Source organism: Hydra vulgaris, chromosome 08 (assembly GCF_038396675.1).
Source record: "Hydra vulgaris chromosome 08, alternate assembly HydraT2T_AEP".
NCBI lineage: Eukaryota > Metazoa > Cnidaria > Hydrozoa > Anthoathecata > Hydridae > Hydra > Hydra vulgaris.
The window spans coordinates 53,107,501-53,130,000 of record NC_088927.1 but is presented as its reverse complement, the minus strand read 5'-3'; the positions used below and the strand labels follow the sequence as shown (position 1 = coordinate 53,130,000).

At 27.5% G+C, this 22,500-nt stretch overlaps 1 protein-coding gene across 10 annotated transcripts in view; it reads right to left on the bottom strand.

Moving 5' to 3' along the window:
* Nucleotides 1-22,500, bottom strand: part of LOC136083965 (TNF receptor-associated factor 5-like) — a 144,043-nt gene that overhangs the window by 65,927 nt on the left and 55,616 nt on the right. For 8 of the 10 annotated variants that reach the window (XM_065803929.1, XM_065803927.1, XM_065803921.1 and 5 more), the window contains exons 2-5: nt 14,393-14,572; nt 7,024-7,078; nt 6,771-6,875; nt 5,828-5,992 (exon numbers count right to left, since the gene is read on the bottom strand). In XM_065803929.1, the coding sequence (XP_065660001.1) occupies nt 5,828-5,992; nt 6,771-6,875; nt 7,024-7,078; nt 14,393-14,559 (492 nt within the window). In that variant the 5' untranslated portion in view covers nt 14,560-14,572. Of the gene's footprint in view, nt 1-5,827; nt 5,993-6,770; nt 6,876-7,023; nt 7,079-14,392; nt 14,573-20,559; nt 20,650-22,500 lie in introns of those variants that run through there. The other 2 variants (XM_065803924.1, XM_065803928.1) reach the window with 2 other exon arrangements.

Below are 22,500 nucleotides of genomic sequence, written 5' to 3'. Positions count from 1 at the left end.
GAGGATGGTAAGACTCAATCGTACGTGTCTAGTTTTAAATTATCGTCATTTTGTAAGATAATATATTCTTTACTTTAAAATGACTTGTTTCTTCGACTCGTTACTAAATATATATCAAAGCTATGAGCCATAAATGCATTTTGATGTCTTGTATTGAACTGAAAACAAAATATATGTCTAGATTTGCGATATATTGTTATTATCATTCTTATTTTATAATTATGAACCAATCATTCCTATAGTTTACTGAATAACAAAAGATTATTAAAAAAATTTTTTTCTCATGGTTAAATTACAAGAGTTGCTTATAGGTAGAACTAATTAATATAATTATGTGCTAGTATTCAACAATTACTAAGTCATTAAGTATTGCTTTTAGGTTGAGTTTCTTAAGATTATCTCTTGCACAATAAGTTCTACTAACTTTCTTTAAATTATATCAGTGTGTTTCTTTTTAAATGGGAGAGAGTTAGGGTGTTTGACTCAACAGTAGTATGTCCTGTCAAATCTTGCGACATAAGAAGGCTTTGACGGCTTAAGAGTGTGTTTTATTTGTTTATTTTGATGATGAGATACTTACGAGGATTTCTAAAAAAATATGAAATTCTGTCAATTGTTTTGTTAATTGATTGGTTCATTACAGAATCCTTATATTTTATTTTTGGCAATACTTTTAGAATTCCCGCCATACGTTGAATAATAAAAAATACTATCGCTGCCCAATCCCAAACCCTTGGTTGATGAGGTAGCTACTTCTTTATGTGCTCGCCCTAAATTAGTCAATTGATATATAAATATATATAATTATATATAAACTAAGTATAAAACGATTATATCCCCTAAAACTGTATATCTTGTAATAAATATGTATTATGTTTAAAACAAACAATTTTACGAAAACAGTATAAATTCTGATTAAATAAAAACTAAGTATATAACGAATATTTCCAGTTAAAGGGTGTTAATTAAATTTAAATATAAACTTTATTTCCACTATTACGAATATTTCAGCTAAAGCATTATAGAACAATGAACAAATAATATAAAACAATAATAGACTTAACCCTTCAGATAAAAACATACGTTTTTTGGTTATGAATATTCTTACGTCTAAATTTTATGCTTTCTGAACTTTTGTCCTTTTTTTATAAGTACTCGGTTACTACATACTTTAATATAGACTTTTGCATTTTCACTTAGAAGTTAACGACCGATGTGTTCTAAATATTGACAAGACTTTTGCTTTAGTTACAAACAATAATATAAAAAGTGCCGCGGTCAAGGATAACACGGAGTTAATGTCGTGAATGACATTTGAGGAATGGACTTGCAAAACCTGATAATTCACTTTTTCAAAAAATCTGACTTGCGCACACCACTGGATAGCTCTTGTAATTTTGCATCAGGAAAATAATTCAGGACATGCAGAATCCAATATTTCTATCACAAATTCAGTGGTTAAAATTAAGTAGTCCATGCAAAACTGCATAACAAACAGATTTTCTGAAAACGGTTTTTGCCAATTATCTCGAAATGACAAAAAAGTGAATTATCAGGTTTTGCAAGTCCACTCCTCATTTAATTAGAAGTTAAAAATTGTGATATTCAGCCAACTGCGCAATATAATCATTGCACGAATCTTAGTTTAAATCTGGTTGAAATATACGCTGTTCCTGGTCTCCGAGAAGAAAATGAGTTTTTCTAATTTTACAAGACATTTACTTCTTTTTCAACCACGGTTATAAATAATAGGATTTGTTATTAAATTTCAGCAGGAAGTCGGAAGTAACATTAAAAGATTTCTATAAAGTTGTAAAGTTTTTTAGAGCTTTTTAGATATAGTTAGAACTTTAACAGAAACTTCTTTAAAGAAGCTTGAAAAGAGAGGAAAAAAATGAAGCTCTAAAATTAAGAGACAAAATATGAAACTTTAAATTTGTTTTTATTTGGCTGATTTTGTATCAAATAATAACAAATGTAAGTTATGCGTTTAAAAGTTTACAAAAGTAGTCCGTAGATCTAAATGAAGCGGCCACATTAGTTAATATGAAAATCAAGTTTATTTATTTAATAATGACTGTGTTTATGTACAATAACCTTGTACGTTCCTAATCTAGGCTTTAACAGCTGTTTTATCTTAAAAACAAATACAACTTTGATTTAAACTATTTAGCTATTTTAGAATATACAATGTTTTGATCTGAGTTATTATTACTGTTAATAACACTGTTTGTTAGGAAGAAGTATCTCTTTGGATTTTTTTTTATTAATTCGCGACGTTAGAATCAATTTTAAAAATAAAAACTTTATGAGACGGCATAAATAAATATTAAAAAAATTTTTTTTTTCTCTACAACTTTTTTACTTATAAATTAGGTTTTAATATAGAAGAAAAACATTATTATTATGGGGAAACTAGAGCTATCAATAGCTCCATTTTTTCAATAAGTAGAGATAGAACAAGATAATTATAATGTCGAGAATTTTTTTTTTTCTTTTTTAAGTGCCCCACGAAGACCTTACGGTCTTATCATAGAGCACCGCGGAGAAGCATTTAATGGGAAGTTGGTTGGTATTCCGAGTTAAATTATCTACATAAATTACCCTTACGTAAAATATTATTAGATCATTACGGTCTTTTTTTCAAGAGTCGTTAATTTAAAGTAGGTTAGTCTTGTTTCATAGTTTTTCCCTTAAAGACACTTCGTTCGTTATGCTTTAATTTGTATTTTTTCCGTTTTTTTTTATCTTGTCTAAGTAAACTTACCACACCGATGTTGTGTTGTTTAGATGCGCTCTTTCAAGAGAGGTGTATAATAGTTTAGACGCGTTTATATCTACGTTTTTAAATGAATGTTTTATTATTGTTAACACTTTATAAGCTTTACTGAACATATAACTAACATGAATAGACCATTTTAAGTCGTTTGAAACCAGAGTTCCTAAATCTTTTTCAATTTTTGTTTCAGGTTTTTAAACTCTGGCTAACACCTAATAATACATTGTATATATGTAAACTACTACTTTTGCTACCGATATGCGAGCGTTTACATTTGCTAACGTTAAATTTTATTAGCTATAGTTTTGACTTTTTCATTAATTTGCTTTGAATTTTTTCTATATCCAATTATTTTGAGTCTTATCCAAAAATGATCTAATTATGTTAATTAGTTTTAAATAACCAGCATATATTTTACACTTAGTTGAAAACTCATTCGGTAAGTCGTTTATCTAAACAGTAAACATAAACGGAGCAAAGACAGTGCCTTGTGGCACTCCACCTGCAACTTTGAAAACCGATTTGAAAATTCACTGTTGCAGATAACATGTTGCACTCTTTTACATACAAAAGTACAAAACATACAAAACTTTATGAATCTATTTTTTACTCTTTTTTTATTTCTTAAAATGCTTTCTGATACTTTATGATATTACGACTTATAAATTTATTATTATTATCATAAGGAATTATTTTTTAGAGAATTTTTATAGTTTTAATCTTTGCCACTACATATTTTATTAAGTTTTCATCAAAATTATTCTTAATTTTCGCATACTAAATGACTTTTTTTTATATAAATTCAAACATTATCTAATTAAACTATTTTCTTTTATAGATGATTTTGTAATTGTTTTATTAGTTTGTTTACTTAATTAAAATCATGTTAAAACATGATTTTAATTTAGTAAATTTATATATGATTTGAGATTTACTAAATTAATCAAAAGACAGCTGTTGGATAAAAATAGAATTTTACATAATTAAGGTAAAAATAATTTTGTCTACTGGTATCATTGCAAAACTAACTTTATTTTTATCGCTATTTTTAACTACTTTATTTTATAATATACAAAAAATTTACAAAATTGGTTATAATGAAATTAAATATTTTAATAAGTTTTAATGATTTGTTGTGTATCTTTTTAACTTTTTTTGACGAAGTGTCTTAGAAACGCTGTCAACCTCTCTCTGTCTCTCTCTCTCTCCCCCTCTCTCTCTCTCTCTCTCTCTCTCTCTCTCTCTATCTCTCTGTCTCTCTCTCTCTCCCCCTCTCTCTCTCTCTCTCTCTCTCTCTCTCTCTCTCTCTCTCTCTCTGTCTCTCTCACTCTCTCTCTCTCTCTTTTACTCTGTCTTTCTCTCTCTCCTCAGTATTCAGGTATTTCTTGGTATTTACTGATTTAATAACTGATGTTATCTAGTCTCTATGTCGTCATCTAAAAGCATGCGGAGCTAAACAGTTTGTTTTAAAGATAAATTAGTATTTTATTATAATTTAAAGATAATATATCAACTTTAATTGCTACTATTAATTCATTTACTAACAACTGTAATATACGACTGCTTACTGCTAGTCGTATATTACAGTTAAAAAAATGTTTCAGACGTTTAAACTTTCATGGAAAACTTGTTATTGAAAATACTTAAAAATAACGAAGTTAGCAACCTAGTTTGGTTATTTCAGCACAATTGTAAGGTAAATTCATACTTAAATGCATACTTACTTGCATACAAGATTTTTTAAAAACAATTCATTAAATTTAAAACATCATAAATAAATTCAACTCTACATCCTTTAAATTCACGGTCAGGTACAATGATGTTATTACTCGCTATTGACATATTCCTTAAAATTATATCAATAAAAAAAGCGAAGAAAAACTATATTTCAACTGCCGTTTTTTCAACAAATCCACATATTAAAAATATGCCTCTCAAAACTTCATAACTTATAAAATGAGTGGTTACTGTTGTTAAAAAACGTAGTAGGAAAAAAGATATATATATATATATATATATACATATTCTAAGAAAAAAATATCTCAAGCTATTGAAAAGTAAAAATTGAAGACCATGCAAAAAAAATATATATATATATTTATATATATACATATGTTAATTCACCTCCTCAATGCCGAGAAGGCTATTACAGACGAGGAGGCTACTTAATTGTGGTTATAACCCTCTCTAAACTCTATAACTTCGAAACACAAACTTTGACGAACAAGGACGCTGTGCGGATTAACAAGTTGAGCGCGGACGTGTTGGGGATCGAACTCGAAACCTCTCGCATATGAAGAGAGCACTCTACACTACACCACTACCGCATTATACCACACTTTTCTCTTTCTTATATAATTTTTAAAACTTTTTTTCTACCCCTAATAATGATTTTAAAGAAAACGATTTTTGAGTCATTAAATCAACTTTGCTCAATTGATTTTTGTTAAAAATTTCTGAAAAAAGTGCTTCAACCCAATAGAGATCCTTGTTCTAATCTATTCTTGTACATATTACTTAAATAAAGTTGTCAAAAGACAACATTTCTGTAAATTTTCACCAAAAATTTACGATAGTGCTGTATTTAAAAAATTCTGATTTGATGAATTTCGTAAAACTACCGATAAAAATCATAACAAATCATTTTATTGAACTATGATATTCTTTTAACCTAAAGAACGCATTTAATTCAAATTTAATTTCAAATCTGGTAAGCAAACGTAACTTTTAGGAGAATAAAAAAAAATAGCAATAATCTCCGATTAAAAATAAAAACATAGTAATAATCTGAGTTTTCTCGCCGCAAACACTTTTATTTTATGTTGCGGCAAAATTTAGAAACTCCTATAGTTTTTTATTCCTCTTGTCATAGTTGTGTGTGTGTGTGTGTGTGTGTGTGTGTGTGTGTGTGTGTGTGTGTGTGTGTGTGTGTGTGTGTGCATGTGTGTGTGTGTGATAAAAAAACTTTAAGTTAAATTTTATTTTTTGAAAACGAAATATAAATATTAGCAGAATTAAAAATAAAGTAAAATAAATGATTGCTTTTACTTGCTTCTCACTAAAAATAATCTTCTCTTTGCAATATTGACAGGTAACCAAACGATAAATGCAATGCTTTTCCATGTGTTTTTTTAGATTCTTAGGCAAAAGTGAAGTGGAACACGGATTATTAAGACATTTTAATGTTTGATATTCGCAAGAACCCAAATGTTCCTTAAAAAAAAAGAACTTATTTATATTGCTTTAAAATAACAATAATTTTTGAAATAACCTTTTTTTATAAATACAGACAGCTAGCATTTTTTTTATCTCTGCAAAGTTATCTAAAAGAACAATCCTTTTAAAACATTTGAAATTAGATAAAATCTTTTTAGATTATATTAACTTAACTACAAACTAAGTAACTACTTATTAGATTACATTATAATCAATTATTAGGTTACATTAACTTTACAAAATAAGCTAAACTGTTATAAATCGAAACATTTATCCCTCTATATTTTATTGCATATGGGTTAAAAAACTTGTCATAATTGTCATCAAGTAGAATACCATAGTAAACAAAAAACTTTGGTCTGCCTAAGTTAAACTGTTATAAAATTACTTATACTTTATAATTCCATTTATAAGTGAGGAGCGAGTTTTTAAAGTGGAGCTAAGCTCCAAAATTAAGATTTTCAAAGGTTCGGATTCTTGACTAAAGAAGAACTCTTACTATGTCAGTATTAATAAAAAAACTCTTCATCATCTTTGTTTACGGTTAAAAATCTATTGAATTTCAAAACATATTTTGCCAGACAATTAGATTATTATTTTTTTTTTCCAAAACAATGAAATGAACGCTTTAACCCTTTTAGCAAAACGCTATTTAAATAGTAATAATAGTCATACTAAAAAAAACATTAATGAAGAATGTTTTTAGGCTTTTCAACACCGAGATATAGTAAAATTGTTACATCAAATATTTTTGAATAAAATTTAAATAACATACATTAAGTATTTTTAATTCTCCGGTCCATTCACAACCATCGGAAAAATTACTACATTTAACTTTTAATTGCATAATAACTCTTTTAACAGCTACATCGCTAAAAATCTATGAGAAAACATTTTATCAATTGTTAGTAACAGACATATTTTTTGAAAAACAAAAAATGGATTTTTCTTTATAATTACAATAAGTTATACAAATTGATTTAAAAAACTAAACTAATAAACTTAAAAATAAAGTTAAAAATAGTTACTTTGCTAGATTCCAAAATGCTATTGTCTAATGGACAAATTAAGACTCCCTTATTTCTAAAAAAAGAAAAACTTTTATATACATATATATATATATATATATATATATATATATATATATATATATATATATATATATATATATATATATATATATATATATATATATATATATATATATATATATATATATATATATATATATATATATATATACAGCGGCGGGAGGTGACATTACACTTTGGTGAGGCCAGGAAATATTAACCAAACTATCTCGCGACGACTTGCTGTTAACGTAATTGATGCTTTGGTGTTTGTTAGGACGCTAGCGTTATTTGATTAGTTAAGAGTTAAGGGCTAGCATACTTTTAAAATAAATTATTTAATAACATTGAATCTTTTAAACCTACGTAAAAACCAACAAAAACATATACATTGAACTCTTTGATAGGTTCACATAACGTTTTCTGAGAATGGCGATAGGGTCAACAAAAACAAAAAGATTTACAACATTAAAAAACTTTTTTAAAATTTTTTTCATAATACAACAAATATTTTACTTAATTAAATCCATAATTCTTAAATACAACATTTACAATCTCAGTCATAAGTAATAGTAAACTTCACAAGATTATTTACATTGTCAAAGATGGTTTAATGATTTCATGTAATTAAAGATAAAAACTTAACATCTGTTTGTAACCATACATAACACTTTAATGTTTATATAGTTTTAGTTATTTGGCTTCAGCTTTCACAAAAAAAAAAAACATTTCAATAAAATATTCTGATTATTTTATTTCCATGGTAATGGTAAATGTCAAACGTGTTAAAATAATCTAAACTTTGCATATTTTTTTAATTAGAGTCTATTTGGAAGTATTAATTAATGAAGCTGTATTAAGAAATGTAACAGTACCACCAGTAGTACAGTTTTCGTGATTAAAAAAATTTTTCTTTATATCTTTTGTTGTTTTAGTTGTTTGTAGTTTTATTATATCAAACTAATAATAACATTGACTAATTTTAAAATATTTCTTGAAAACCCAGTTGCATTTTTTTGTTGATGAAAAATTCTTTAAAACTTGTAATTGATGTTTATCATCATGGTTGAAATTGGCTCTGGTTCAGCGTCGATCTAATTGGCAACTTAAAAGGTAGAATAACTCAACTGCCACCAAACAGTGTAAACAATTTTCAATGGCTGATTCATTATGCTGCAGAATATAATACGTAAGCTATTTGGAAAAAATAAACTTTCCTATCCCTCATTTAGAATAGAACAAGAATTTTAAAAGTACATACAGTTTATAGCTCTTATTATATTTGTAGAAATGACGTAAGCTTTCTCATGTCACAATATATAAACTTGCTAAACATTGCCATACACTTGCTTTACATTTGTTCGATTAATACACAAATCAAGATTCTCATTAATATGGCTGAGCCACTATTTTTTCTCTGTAAAAAAAACAAACAAGCGTTATAAATTTTTAAAAAAATAAAACGATATATGCCTGAAAATGTAGTTCACTAACAAAAGTTATAAAATGTACAAGATTGTTGATTATAAAAGAAATGCGAAACTTTTTCATGATATTTTAAAATCAATTTTCTATATTATTTAATTCCCCTAGAATTTCTAAACTTATAATTTTATTCTTTTTACCATTATTATTTCTGTTAAAAGTATAGAATAAAATGACTTGTCCTAGAAAATCTTGTTTCTGAAAATTAATAAAAATTAATTTTTTTTTACCTAACTGTATCTCTTTAAGTGTTTATATCAAACCAACATTTATACCAGTAATTTCTGTTACATTATTTTAAATATCATGTTTTTGCCATGCTCCTATTCCTATTAATTTATACTCCTAATAAATACATGATAAATTTTATATCTACATATCCAGGTGAGGAAACCAATATTAACACTGTTAATATTGTAATATTAACACTGTTAATATTGTAATATTAACACTGTTAATATTCACAGTAAAATTGCAATATTAACAAATGTATGATGTTTACAACATTATTTTTACAAATAAGTGTTTACATTTAATGTTATAAAGTTTTCTAATATTACTGTACCTTATTGAGTCAACAAACTTCTGACTTTTTGCAGCAGTAAATTCTTCACTCTTTGAATTGAGAATTAAAAATGGTGGACGAAATTTTACAGCTTAGTGATGTTTTCAAACTTCTTTTTTTCTCGGGCCAGTTTAATGAGGCTCTGCGGTGCGCTTTTTCGTCCCTGAAAGCACAATAACTTCTGCGCGCGCATCAAAAATTATATTACTACAAACAAATTAAATGGAGCCACTAAAAATCGGCCCAGCCGTTATTAGCAATGAAATAAAACAACGCTACAATACTTTAAACAAATTGCAAATAAAAGTATTACTTATAAAATAAAATGATTTAAAATTAAAACTAACTTAGAGCTATTTATTTTTATAAAACCTGTCTGCAAATAGTTTAGCTAATAGTTGCATATTTACATATATATAAATACATATTTACATTAACAAATACTATAATTTAAATAAATCTAGCTGGGGTCGGGCCCCTATGGCCCCTATTGACGAGTCGCCACTGTGTGTGTGTATATATATATATATATATATATATATATATATATATATATATATATATATATATATATATATATATATATATATATATATATATATATATATATATAAATAAAAATTTTGCAATATATTTAATTTTACAAAAGTATAAAAAATGCAGATAATGCAAAATAAAAATACACTGCAGAAAATATTAATTTCAATCGCATATTTTGGAAGATTGTTGCTTCAAACTAAAGAAAACGGTATTTAATAAAAAGATTTATCAAGGTAAGGATTTCTAATTTAATATTTAAGTTTTGAAAAATACACAAAAAGCCATATTTTTTTTAATGCAATTTACAGTGGGCCAGAATTTACTTCTTACAGGACAAAACTAATAACTCCTCATTTTAAAAAGGTAGGGTTTTAATTTGAGGTTGCGGTATTAATGGTGAAATTAGTTTTAATTTTGAGTTGCTATGGATACCTAAATTGCTTAGCAACCACATATTTTATTAACGGTGATAAAGATAAAATGGGTTAAAGTAATAGCTTTATCTAATTATTCCCATAATTACAACATACATTATTATTACACTGCAAATGTAAAGGTACTAAGAATTTTTATTAGCTTGGTTGTGATACCTGGAATAATTGATTCACGATTATATCACGATTAAGATTAAATTTCTTAAAATATCAAAGTTATAAAGAAGACTAAAATTAATGTGGCATTCTGATTGAAAATTATTTTATGCATTTAAAAAATTCAACACGTATTATATTATTAATTTACAGTGTTTTCATGCAGTTCTAGGGCTCTTTTTATTATTTCAGGAAACCAATACATAAACCATATAAAAAAGAACCTAAAGCTTAAACCTTTTTTTGTTTATAATAGTATAAAAATTTTGGTTTAAAATAATTTTTATTCAAAAACTCATATATTCTGATAATTGTAAAACAGCTTTAGCTTCTTTTTCTTTACCATCTTGGTGCAAACTACAATCCGATGCAAACAATAGTTAGGAAGATGAAAAAGATGCAAATAATGGTGCCAATCTTCTTTTCTTTGTTTTATTACTTGAAGAATCATAATTCACCTGGGATCTGGACACTACAATTGAATAAGAGCAGAGTTATCTTTATCAATGAAGGCAGTTAAAAGAATAAATATTCTTACCAATTACAAATTGAACCGATATCGGTTCATTTTTTACCCAGTGTTTGTTATTCTCTTCGAAACGAATTTAGAGCTTTTTCATATTTCACCTTTATCAAAGATGGTTTATGAAATTAGACAAGTTGTTATGTGCAGTTATGTTCGTACCATTTACAATTGCACCCAACATATTAGGTTCAGCTAACTTTAAGTTTTCTTATTTTATATATGAATAAATATCGATATTTTTCATGTTTTAAGTATATATAAAAAAAATGAATTACACTTACAAAATCTTATAAATGGATATTTTAAGATGTATCAATATTAAAACAAGTTTATAACACTAATCTAGACTCACTGAAACCCAATTATTACATAGCCATTTAAAACAAAACACATATCATGTTTTTGCCAAATAAAATTGAATACATCAGTTAATTTGTAAAAATCATTATTAGAGACCAGGCGGACATCCGTGGATTATAGACTAAATTTATATTGATAATATACATATTAAACAATGTATTTAAAGTCTCAAATTACTGGACCACCTTGGAACGTAAAAGTATTTGATTATATAAGTGAAATTTTACCTTAAAAAAGTACTTCAAGTACGCCGTCATCTGAAATCATTTTATAGGACAGTGGGTAGAAAGGGTTGAAATTTTAAATGTTAAAAACTGGAAATATTATGTTTTGTAATGGATTATGAAGTAAGGCTGCATGAAGAAAAGTGGAGTCAATGTTTAAAATGTACCATTTTAGCTCATTCTGACAGTTATATATTTCAAAAACTGGCGAAGCAATCTGTGGTTTAAGTGACAAGTGACAGTGCGTTTGATTACATGATTGGCTAGTGACAATTTGAATATGTATTATGTTTGTTTGCTTATATCTTATATACTATTATTAGCTGCATTATACTATAAAATGATTAATTTATAGAACTTCTTAAAATTCTCTTTGGTTTATCATTATTTATTTGAATTACTTCAGGAAAAATCTGTATTATTTTGCCTTGCATAGCGAGTGTAGGTGTTGTCAATAAAGTATCTCTGATGATCAAAGCAATGTAGTTTTAAAACTTTTATTTTGTTAGACTTTTTTAGAATGGTAGAAGATTTAAAAAGTATCAAGTTCTTTTTTCAAAAGTTATTAGACGGCCTGCATACTGCATAATGTATAGCAATGATTACTGCAACAAGTTAAGAACTACAACTTTTATTGTACTTGCAATAGCTAAATGTTTACAGCATTATAAAAATTTACGTTATTAAACATATTTTTGTAATTCTATAATAAATTAACTTTCTAAGTTTGTTTTTAGTTATATTTTACAAATAATTTTTTTTAATGAATTGTTTAAACTTGTTTAAATTAAACAAGTAAACTTTAAAAGCGCCGATTGCCAAAGAACTGGTATCAAATCACACAATATCCTTGTCACCATGTACAGCTCAATCACCATTAGCTGTTTGCATAAACCTCCTGAAGTACGTACTTTTAACTTTTCATTCAAAACCTCGTTGTTCTAACACTTTGTCAAACAAAACGACTCTTCTTTTCAAAAAACTACAAACTGTCTTTACCAAACACAAATTGGCATTTTTGGTATTAAATTGCATTAAGCTAGAGTAGATGGTTTATAAAGAAATAGTAGTTAACTCAAAAATAAAAAAGTTCAAAGTTAACTAGTTGCTATCTTATTTGAAAAATAAGTTTGAAAAATCAACATAAACCGCTATAAAGACACCATTTTTTGTTGAGTTACAAAAAAATGCGTCATTAAAAATATGTGAAGGTAAACAAAACTAAATTTTTCCAGCGCTTTATTAATATTTCTATATGTTTATCTAAACCCAAGCAAATCGCAACCACGTTTTTTAAATCTAAATATATGGCTTTTATGTAAAGCTACCCATTTTTACAGGACCCAAATATGTCTAAAAAATTATAAAAATTAAAAAATAAGTTATTTACGTTTCATTATGTATAAAAAACACAGATAGAAGTTTTACACCGACATTCGTATTAAAGTTCATTAATTATAACTCACTTTAGTTAATGTTTCATAATAAACTAAATGTAAAAAGTTAAAACTTAAATAAGACACAATTGGGATAACTTGCAACTTTCAAACTTTGCTGCTCACAAATGCAAAACACAACTCTTCTGTTTAAATTTTTCAAATTCATTTCAAATCAATTCCCGCTGGACTACATAAGCTTTCCACCAACCTCGCTCACACACAATCTCAATGCACGAGCCCCATTACATCCAATTTGTTCCCCTTCCTTACTATCCAAACTAAATTTTTCAAAATGTCTGTTAACAAATAAGAGGCATACTATTATCTCATTGACAAAAATGTTGTTCATGATGGCAGATACTCCCCACTTCGCCAAATCGTCTTGATCTTTAATGACACTCCAAGATATTTCATAATCACGCGCAACATTTAATCCAATACCAAGTCGTGTAAACTCAGTATACGTTTTGATGCTTCTCTCCGCTCAAAAACATGGCTGATTTTATATCTTTATTTTGTTGAATAACAACAATTAAGAGAGCTTTTCCTTTGGAGAGTTCTATTTTGTTTTCGTCATCTTCAAATAACCATTTACGACTAATCTTACCTTCTAGTTTATTTTCGGATTCTGCACTTGCATGTTTTGGTATGTTGTATTGGGAAACTTTGTTAAATAATTGGTTGGAGCCTTCTCTACGTCTCCATTTCCGTTTAACTTTCTATTTGACACTATCAAATATTGATGATTTTCTTGATCTTGTTTTTTAATGCCAAAAACACATTTCTCTCCAACATTCAATTATCGTTTTATAAAAAGTTTGTACGCAGTACAAGCTTCTACAGAAAATGCTGCCAACAAACAACGCTCAACTTCCCTTTTATCTTGCTTACCTTCAGCGTTTAAAGCATCATATACTAAATTTTTCAAATAAGGGTTGAAAAAATTAATTGCAGTTTTACATTCTGCATTATGACAACTACTTTCGGTCGTTGTGTCCAAACGGCGACGTCCGAAGTTCCATCTTACGTTTAAAGTATATCAAATAATTTTATAGTTGAATATCATGACCGGTTAGCTTGTAATTTTTTTTGTTGAAATAAAAACTTCTTTTCATTCCAAATAAATTATCTTTTGTTTCAAACTACCCACAATAATCGGCGTTAAAAAACCGCTTCATACATAATTACAATTAAAATAATTAAGAGCCGATTAAAAAAGAAACCACATAACTACCAAATAATACTCTTGAACTTTCTACACCCAAATTACATTTTATACATTGAATGAAAATAAACCCATTTACATTAAATGAACATTGGGTCATATATATTGGATCAATTTTGTGTTTATATTGTAAAAAAATCAACTTTTGCAAGATTAATGTGACATTGAATCAATATAACACATCAAGCTGCTTTAAATGTTGATATTAGATCAACTTTGGGTTAGCGTCGAAACAAAAAAAAGGCAGCATTAACAATAGTTTTACATATTTCGGTCAAGTGTATGCATGCAAACTCGGAAGTATGTAGTCTATTAAATGTATTTTTATATGCATGCCACATAACTTGCAATATCAATCTACAAAAGTTAATACCTTTTTCTCATTTCTTCTGCGCATAACAAACAAAGTCGATGACCACATTGTGTTTGAATAGGCTCACGAAGAGCCATTTTACATACAGGACATTCATGTTCATCTAAAAGTTCATTTATAAAATACGCATCGTATCCACCGAAGTTCTCCTCATTTAGGCTTTCCATTTTTTTTCTTTTGCTAAACATAAAAATGTTGATATTAAACGTTTTTTTTTTTAACTTTTTTTAGTTAAAACAAATAAACTTATAAACTATTTTGTAAACTGAAATATTGAAACTTTGATTTTGTATTCTAATACTTTAATGAATGTTTGCTTTCATTAAAGTGTCATTTTGTGAAAATTTGCTAAACCTGTTATAGTGCGTTTGATTTAATTTATTCTTGTTGTGTTGTTTAACATGGCTACATCACTTTTGGTTGGTTGTTCTAGTCACTTAATAATACTTAAAAGTAGGAAAAACTTATTTGTAAAGTTCAAAATCGTATATATAAAAAGATCCTATCAGCTAACGCTCTTAACACTTTAAACCTAGTCTTTTTCCAACTAAATAAAAGATCAATAGCGTCAAACAATTTATAAATGCATTTATAAATTTATACAAATCTCAATGGGAATCTTTAAAATACTGTAAAAATAGTTTAGATTGTTTTTGAGATGAAAGGTTTTAATAACTTACAGAGAGATTAGGGTACAATTAGGTATGTGTATTAAAATTTTAAGTTTATCAAATACTAGATTATTATTATATATAATTAAAAAATTCTCAAATACAGTATTTTAAGGGTGAAAAAACTATCAAATACAAGCAGATCTACTCAAAGGTAATAAGTTTTAAGTAACGAATTTTTGAAACATCAATTTATTGAAAAAGTTATGGTCAAATCTTATTATTTGTTTGTCTAAATTGTTATTACTTTTTTAATTTTCACCTTAAGGAATATAACTTGGTATCAAAAAATTTAATTTTTACCACCAAGCAGTTTTTGAGGGGACGCCAAACTACCATCTTAACAGTGAAAAAGTACATAATCCTTTTATAAAAGGGTATTTTTTTTTTAAGCCAAAAAGTAAAATTAATTTTATTCCAGACCACAAAAAATAATAAGAACTGCAACTTAGAGTTGCGAGAAAATGTGGTAATGATAGTTTTACATATCAAAGAACTGAAAAAGTTTAATTCTTATAAACTTATCTTTTTTTCAAAAGAATGAAAGTAAAACGCAATTTACAATACATCAAATAAAAATTTTGTCAAAAGTTATTTCACGCAGTTTTTTAAAACATCAGCTTGCAAATAATAGCTTATATTCACTAATGAGATTTTGCTGAATCATTTGTAATTGTTTATTTATACTTTGCATAATTGAAAAACAAGTATATTTGTTATTATAAAAAGGTTTCGGATAAGAAAACATACCAGATAAGTTATTTTTGCGCATTGTTAGTTATATTAAAGTCCAGTTGCGACAGAACACGCATAAAAGTACAACAGTACTAGTCTATTATAGCTGTAAAAGAAAGTTTGTGGATAGTCTTAAAGATCAATATTATGTGTACCAAGAAAGAAATTTACTTGAAGAAGTATTTGATTGAAAATCAAAAGGTTTTCTTTGTACCAAAAAGGTAGACCACGAGCATTTAGCAATTGCTAAAATTGAATCCATACCATTGATTAACAAAATGATTAAACGTTCTTTGAATAGATACGAAGAATGTGGAAATGTTGTAGATTTTCGTTGGATATCTTGTAATGACTGACTGCGAACTTTGTACCCTTTCGGATGTGCACATTAAGATCAAAAAACTTAGTAATGGTTATTCATATTACTCAACGAAATCTTTAAAATAAATGTTACTTGAACATTATGGTGATCATACTTTTTTAGGAGAACTTTCCGGTCAATCTAATTTAGCTTGTGTTCAGAGACATGGCTTCTTTTGATATATTAAAAATTCAAAAATAGAAAGCTTGTACTAAAGACAATATTATTGCTCCCGCTGCAAGTATAATTACAAGCAAAATCAGAAAAATGGATGTAATTAAATCTGTATATCAATCACAAGAGGATATGGGTGACATTGAATATAGACTTAAGTGGGTTCCAAAGAATTTACAGCAATTCGCAAGCCTTTTAATTGTTGTAAAGCTTTGACAAACTAGTTTAGGACAATGAACTACTCAAGTTTTGCGACGAAGATTTATGAAAGCACCAACTCCATTTAGGATTGGCGTAGATTGATATATCTTTTGAAACAAAATGGCTTGTGAATCACCTTTATAAATTTAGATCTTCAATATCCATTGATGAACAGAAGTTATTTAAGTCATCTGCTGCAGTTAGTAAAGTAAATGCTGTGCAAGAACAAAAGCTGAATTTCTTACATTGAGTGGCTGACAATCTAGATCACAACATTGGCACATTGACCGGAAAAGGAACGTTTCACGGAATAGGTTTAATATCAATATGTTCATCTTCTAAATACAGTTATGAAAGCATAACGAGTTTGAAACACAAGTCTATTAAAAACATATCTGATGTGTCATCTAAAATAATGCCTTATCACGGATCAAGCTATCACGGTTTGTTAAATGTAATAAAAGATTTGTATCTGGTTTAAACTAATAAAAGATTTGTATCTGAAGTATTTCGTGCGCCCGAAATTAGTGATATTGTTAGGTTTGTCGCATGGTTCTTTAGCTCAAAAAATAATCCTCGCCCGACACGGTCAAGTTATATGATGCACACTACATCACAATCAACAACAAGTAATAAAAAAGCATTTATCAAGTTTTTACCTATAATTAACTCCTAAGATGAAACTTGCATATACTTACACTGCTTTTCATAATTGATAAAGCTAATAAATATAAAACAATTATTCCCTGCGTAGAGTTTGATCAGCCTTTGTGGCAGAAACCGCTCGGTGTTATAAAAGATAAGAACCTCAATATAGTATGTCGACTCTTAGGGTTTCACACAATGATGGGTTTTCTCGGAAGAATTGGAAAACTAATGGCAGGAACTGGCCTGAAAAAGGTGTTAAAGCAAGTTTGCTCTGAAGATACGGTAAAGCATATGCTTAAAGGAAAAGCTGTTTCAAATTCCTTAAGTCATGTTATAGATATTTTGGTTGACGAATAAAAACTAGATATATCCGGACTTGAATACAGTTATAAAATGATAATGCAAAATAATATGAACAAGAAAGAGTTAGTCAGACTTGGTAATACAGATGCTTTCAAAAATATTGAATTTGCCATATAAACCTACACATCATATGAATGGCACACTGCAAAACTTTGTATCTTGTACATATACTACATTGGTACCATAAAGGAACTTTTAGTTCCAGAGAGAACTTGTAACTGGTATTTGCATCTTCAAGCAATCTTAAAAATGGTTAATTATTTGCCGCATTAGAACACTATGCCAAGTATTCCAGGTTATACTTACCAGAAATTCAATATCATAGAGAAACAAACATATAGTTACACAACAATTTTTAGATGGTTGTCACGCAGTGCACCAATCTGCAAGGTATAAGGCTGGCCTATCTTCTGATCTTGTAATTTAGCAGACCCTGATGCGTTCTTTAAAATGCAAAGTTGGTTTAATATAAAATGGAATAAAAATAAATTAAAAAAAGAACATAAAAAATATATATTTATTATCCACGGGTGTTGTGTGAGTCAATGGTAAAGATCGTGTCAACTGCGACGAGGCTGAGAACATTGGCGTTTGTCTAAAAACTTTTTTTGACGGTCTTAAGTTCAATGAAGCAAAGTTTAAAAATAAGAAAAGGTTTTTTTCTTTGGATGTTTTGACTAATAGCGTAAAACTAGACAATCAAACTAATTGTGTCGATTCAACACTTTTTAATAGGTTTGCAGCAACTGCAGAAAGATAGGATGACGCTTAACTATACTTTGACTATGCGCTCATTCATACCCCACAAGTATTATTCAAAAATAATCTCACGCTGAAAGCAAACAAATCATCTTTACGCAAAGTGATTCTTCCTGACAACAAAATTAAGTCTAGTACAAACGTCAGCTTGTGCATGTATGTCCTTCACAGAGGTTCCTTACTTCACAGAGTTATTTGGAACATAGGTATGAGGTTTATAAAAATTGATCTACGTCAGCTATATTAGAAAAAAGTATGCCACCACTTATATTATATTTAATGGTCATAATAAATGGTTTTCAATTAAATCTAATAAACACATAGATAGAACAAAATGCAATGGTTTTTCCCAAAATTTTGTTATGAGAGAAAATAATTAGATTCCGAACTCACATAAGCGTTTTCTATCAAATTCACACAACAAAACACAGTTAATTTTATATTGTCAGATTATCTTAAACAAGATGGCTAAAAAGTGTATCTTTGCAAAGGGGATGCTGATACAAAAATTGTCTCTAAACTGTTGGAAGTTGCAAAAAAATTTCACCATGCATTATTTTTTCCGATGATACTGATATAGCAGTGATGCTAATTCATCATTGGAAAGATTAATTAAATGAAGTTTTTTTTATTATAAAAGCAAGAAAAAACTCTGAAGAATAAAAGATGCTCAATTTCGAATAATGGATTTTAGACAACATCTGTTATTTGTTCATTAAGAGTCAGGATGTGACTCGACATCTTCAATACTTTGTTAAGAAAAACATTGTTTTTGAAAAATACTTTAAAATTCAAATAGTATACAATCAGTATCTGATATTATTTTGGATTACTGGGCAACCAAAAAAGAAGTTGGAGAATCTGCTGTAAAGGTTTTCATTGAATTTTTTGGTGAAAATGCAGAATCTTTGTTTAGGAAAATGCGGTAAACATTTGAACGTTTAATTTTGACTTTTTCGACTTACGCCCTTCATTAAGATTGAGAAAATTTAGATTTAAACAGAAAAAATGTCATATTTTTATAGTATTATTTCTTAGATATTTTTGAAATATAAACAAATGGTTTGTGAAAGAAATATTAAACTAGAAAAGTTACCACTAACAAATCGTGCGGCTTTTTTCATGGTTTTAGAGTTTTCTCCAGGTTATTAAAAGGAAAATGCTAGATGAATCTTTCAGCTTAATTCCAAAAAAATGGAGATGGAAATTAGATAATGGTTATCTTCTTTCAATACCTACAGACAAAGATGTAGCACTAACCAATATATCAAAGTGATTCGTTGTGTTTGTAAGACTTGGTCAAGAAATATGCGCAGAATTAGTATATCTTCTTGCAAGAAAAACATGTCTGCATGCTATATATATCACGGGCAAGACTGCAGTAATAAAACCGTGAACTTTGTTTTTGAAATATATTATATGCACATAATCTTCTTAAAATATATTACTTACTATTGTGATACGATTGTTTTACATTTTTAGAATATATTCTAAAAATGTACAACAATAATTACATTTTTAGATTGTTTTACATTTATATATATATATATATATATATATATATATATATATATATATATATATATATATATATATATATATACATATATATATATATATATATATATATATATATATAGATATATATATATATATATATACATATATTTATATATATATATATATATATTTATATATATATATAAAAATAGAATATTTTCTATATTTTAAAAATGTTAAATTTTATTTCAACAAAAAAACTATATCATGCCCTTTAAATGTTGTGTAACTGGTTGCAAAGGCAACTATGACAAAGAACATATAGTAAATTTTTTTCGGTTATCAAACAAAAATCATAATCCTCAAGAAAGAAAAAGATGAATTCATGCAACACCAAGAGAAATTATTTCAGACAGCCAAAATACATTTATTTGTGAAAATCATTGTCTAATTATTTATGAAACGTTTCAAGTTTGTGGTAAAATTCATTCTTCAAGTCCGCCAACTATTTTTATCTGTGTATTGCCGAGTCAAATTCCTACACCTCTACCAAATAAAAAAAGAACAACAACAAAATCACTACCATCTACACAAAACGTAAAGGCTGATAAAATTTCATCTCACTTGGATTTGTATGAAATTAGTTGTTTCGATGACCATTGCAAAAAAGTAAGCAAAGAAGTTGTTTTTTTTCCAGTAATATCTTATAGAGTGGATGATGGGTAAATAATCCAAAGTAAAGATTATATTAATACCTCTGCAATTTCACAGTTTCTTTCAAAAATTAAAATGTAAATGCAGTTCGAAGGTTTTCATTGTGGAACTTGATGCACGATTAAACCACTAAACAGTTATCGAATACATAAAATTTCATCTTACTTACAAATTATTGAAGCATTTTAATATTTACACTTTTTTATTTACTTTTTTAGTTTTTTTAAAAAAATTGCTCTGCAACAAATTATTAGGATGCATACATTAACATTTGTTGGCAATAAAAACTGTGCACCAAAAATTCTAATTCTAAGGATTTTGAGTATTTTGCAATTTCAAAATCTCTTTACAGTTGTACTATAATACAACTGCAATGAGATTTTGATTTTGCAAAATCAAAAGCCTTCGAATTAGAAATTCTGGTGAATATTTTTTATTACCAAAAAATGTTAATGCATGCATGCTAATAATAATTAAAGTTTATCCATATAAATTACCGCCTTGATACGTAACTTGTGGTTTTCCATAAACTTCGTCGGTTACAATAACGACATTTTTTTAGCATTTTATACACATCTCTAACATTAGAGATGTTTATAAAACGCCAAGTATTGTAAACTTGGTAAACTTATATCAAAAGTTGCTAAATTAAAGGATGTTGATTTCCTTAACAAATATATTATTCATCTTCGTCAAAAAAATGTCATAATTGTAATCGACGAACTTTATGTAAAGCCACAACTAATGTATAAAAGCGGTATTTTTATTTGGAAAAGCATTAAAGAATGCACTACATTTTGCAACTACTGTTTTAAGTTTTATAATTTGCTCATTATTTGGAGGTTTTAAGTAAATTAGGCATTCTTTAGAAAATTCAGTTTGATTTCTCCAAAGCGGGAAACTGAAAACATTTTATTGCCCCGTGATTATGTCCATCTAATCAAATCTCATAGAAATAATTGATTAACTGAAAAAATGCAAGATTTAAAACAATCTGACTGTGGCCTCCCAGCAAGTATGTCAGCATTTGAATCAACGTTGAAAAGCAGCTGCAGCGTAGAAAAAACGTTACAGACAAAAAAAACGTGCTTTCAACATTGATTCAATGTTTTTTTTTGTATACTAAATTGCGGTAAATTGAAACGTATATTTGTATAAGCGTTGAAATCGTAACGTAATTTAGCTTCTCAAAATAAAGCGTTTGTTCAACGTTGAAAAAAGCCAATTTAAAAACGTTTTAAAATTTATGCTTTATCAACGGTAAAAATAAACCGCTTCTTAAACGTTACATTTTTAACGCTTATAAATTTAAACCAATCATATTTTCTTAAAAAATCGCTTATATTCATCGTTGAATAAAAGTACGCAAATAATCAGTGTGAAAACGTCGCAAAGTTTAAGGTTTATCAATGTTAGACATTAGCTGCTTCTTCAACGTATTTAATCTATTTATAAAACAATGTTAATTCAACATAACATATCCATCTAGTCGAAATCACGTGACTATATCACGAAATCAAAAGTAACCATAATGAATCGGGGGTAAACAAACTATTTATTCTTATATGCAAAGTCAAGAAAATTACTTTAAAAGTTAATCTCTGTTTGAATAAAATGACGCTTTATAATGCTCACTTCATATTATTTTGGTTGTTTTAGGAAATAAAAGTACTGATATTTTGATATTTATTTACCTGTACTAAATTAAGATGCAAATTAAAAGTATCCAACCAGAAATCAAGTGTGTCGAACAAAGATAAATACTACAAGATTTTAGGAAACCATTGTTTGCTACATGCACTACCATCCACAGCACGATTTATCGTATTTAACCACTTTCTTTGAAGTACTTTATTTTTAGAAAGACTTTAGTATTTATTTTTTATTTATTATGTTAGTGCAACCTTACTGCACAACAACTTTATAGGATTTAAAAAAAAAAAAAAAAATCAACAAACCGCAAAAGATTCTTTAGATTGTTT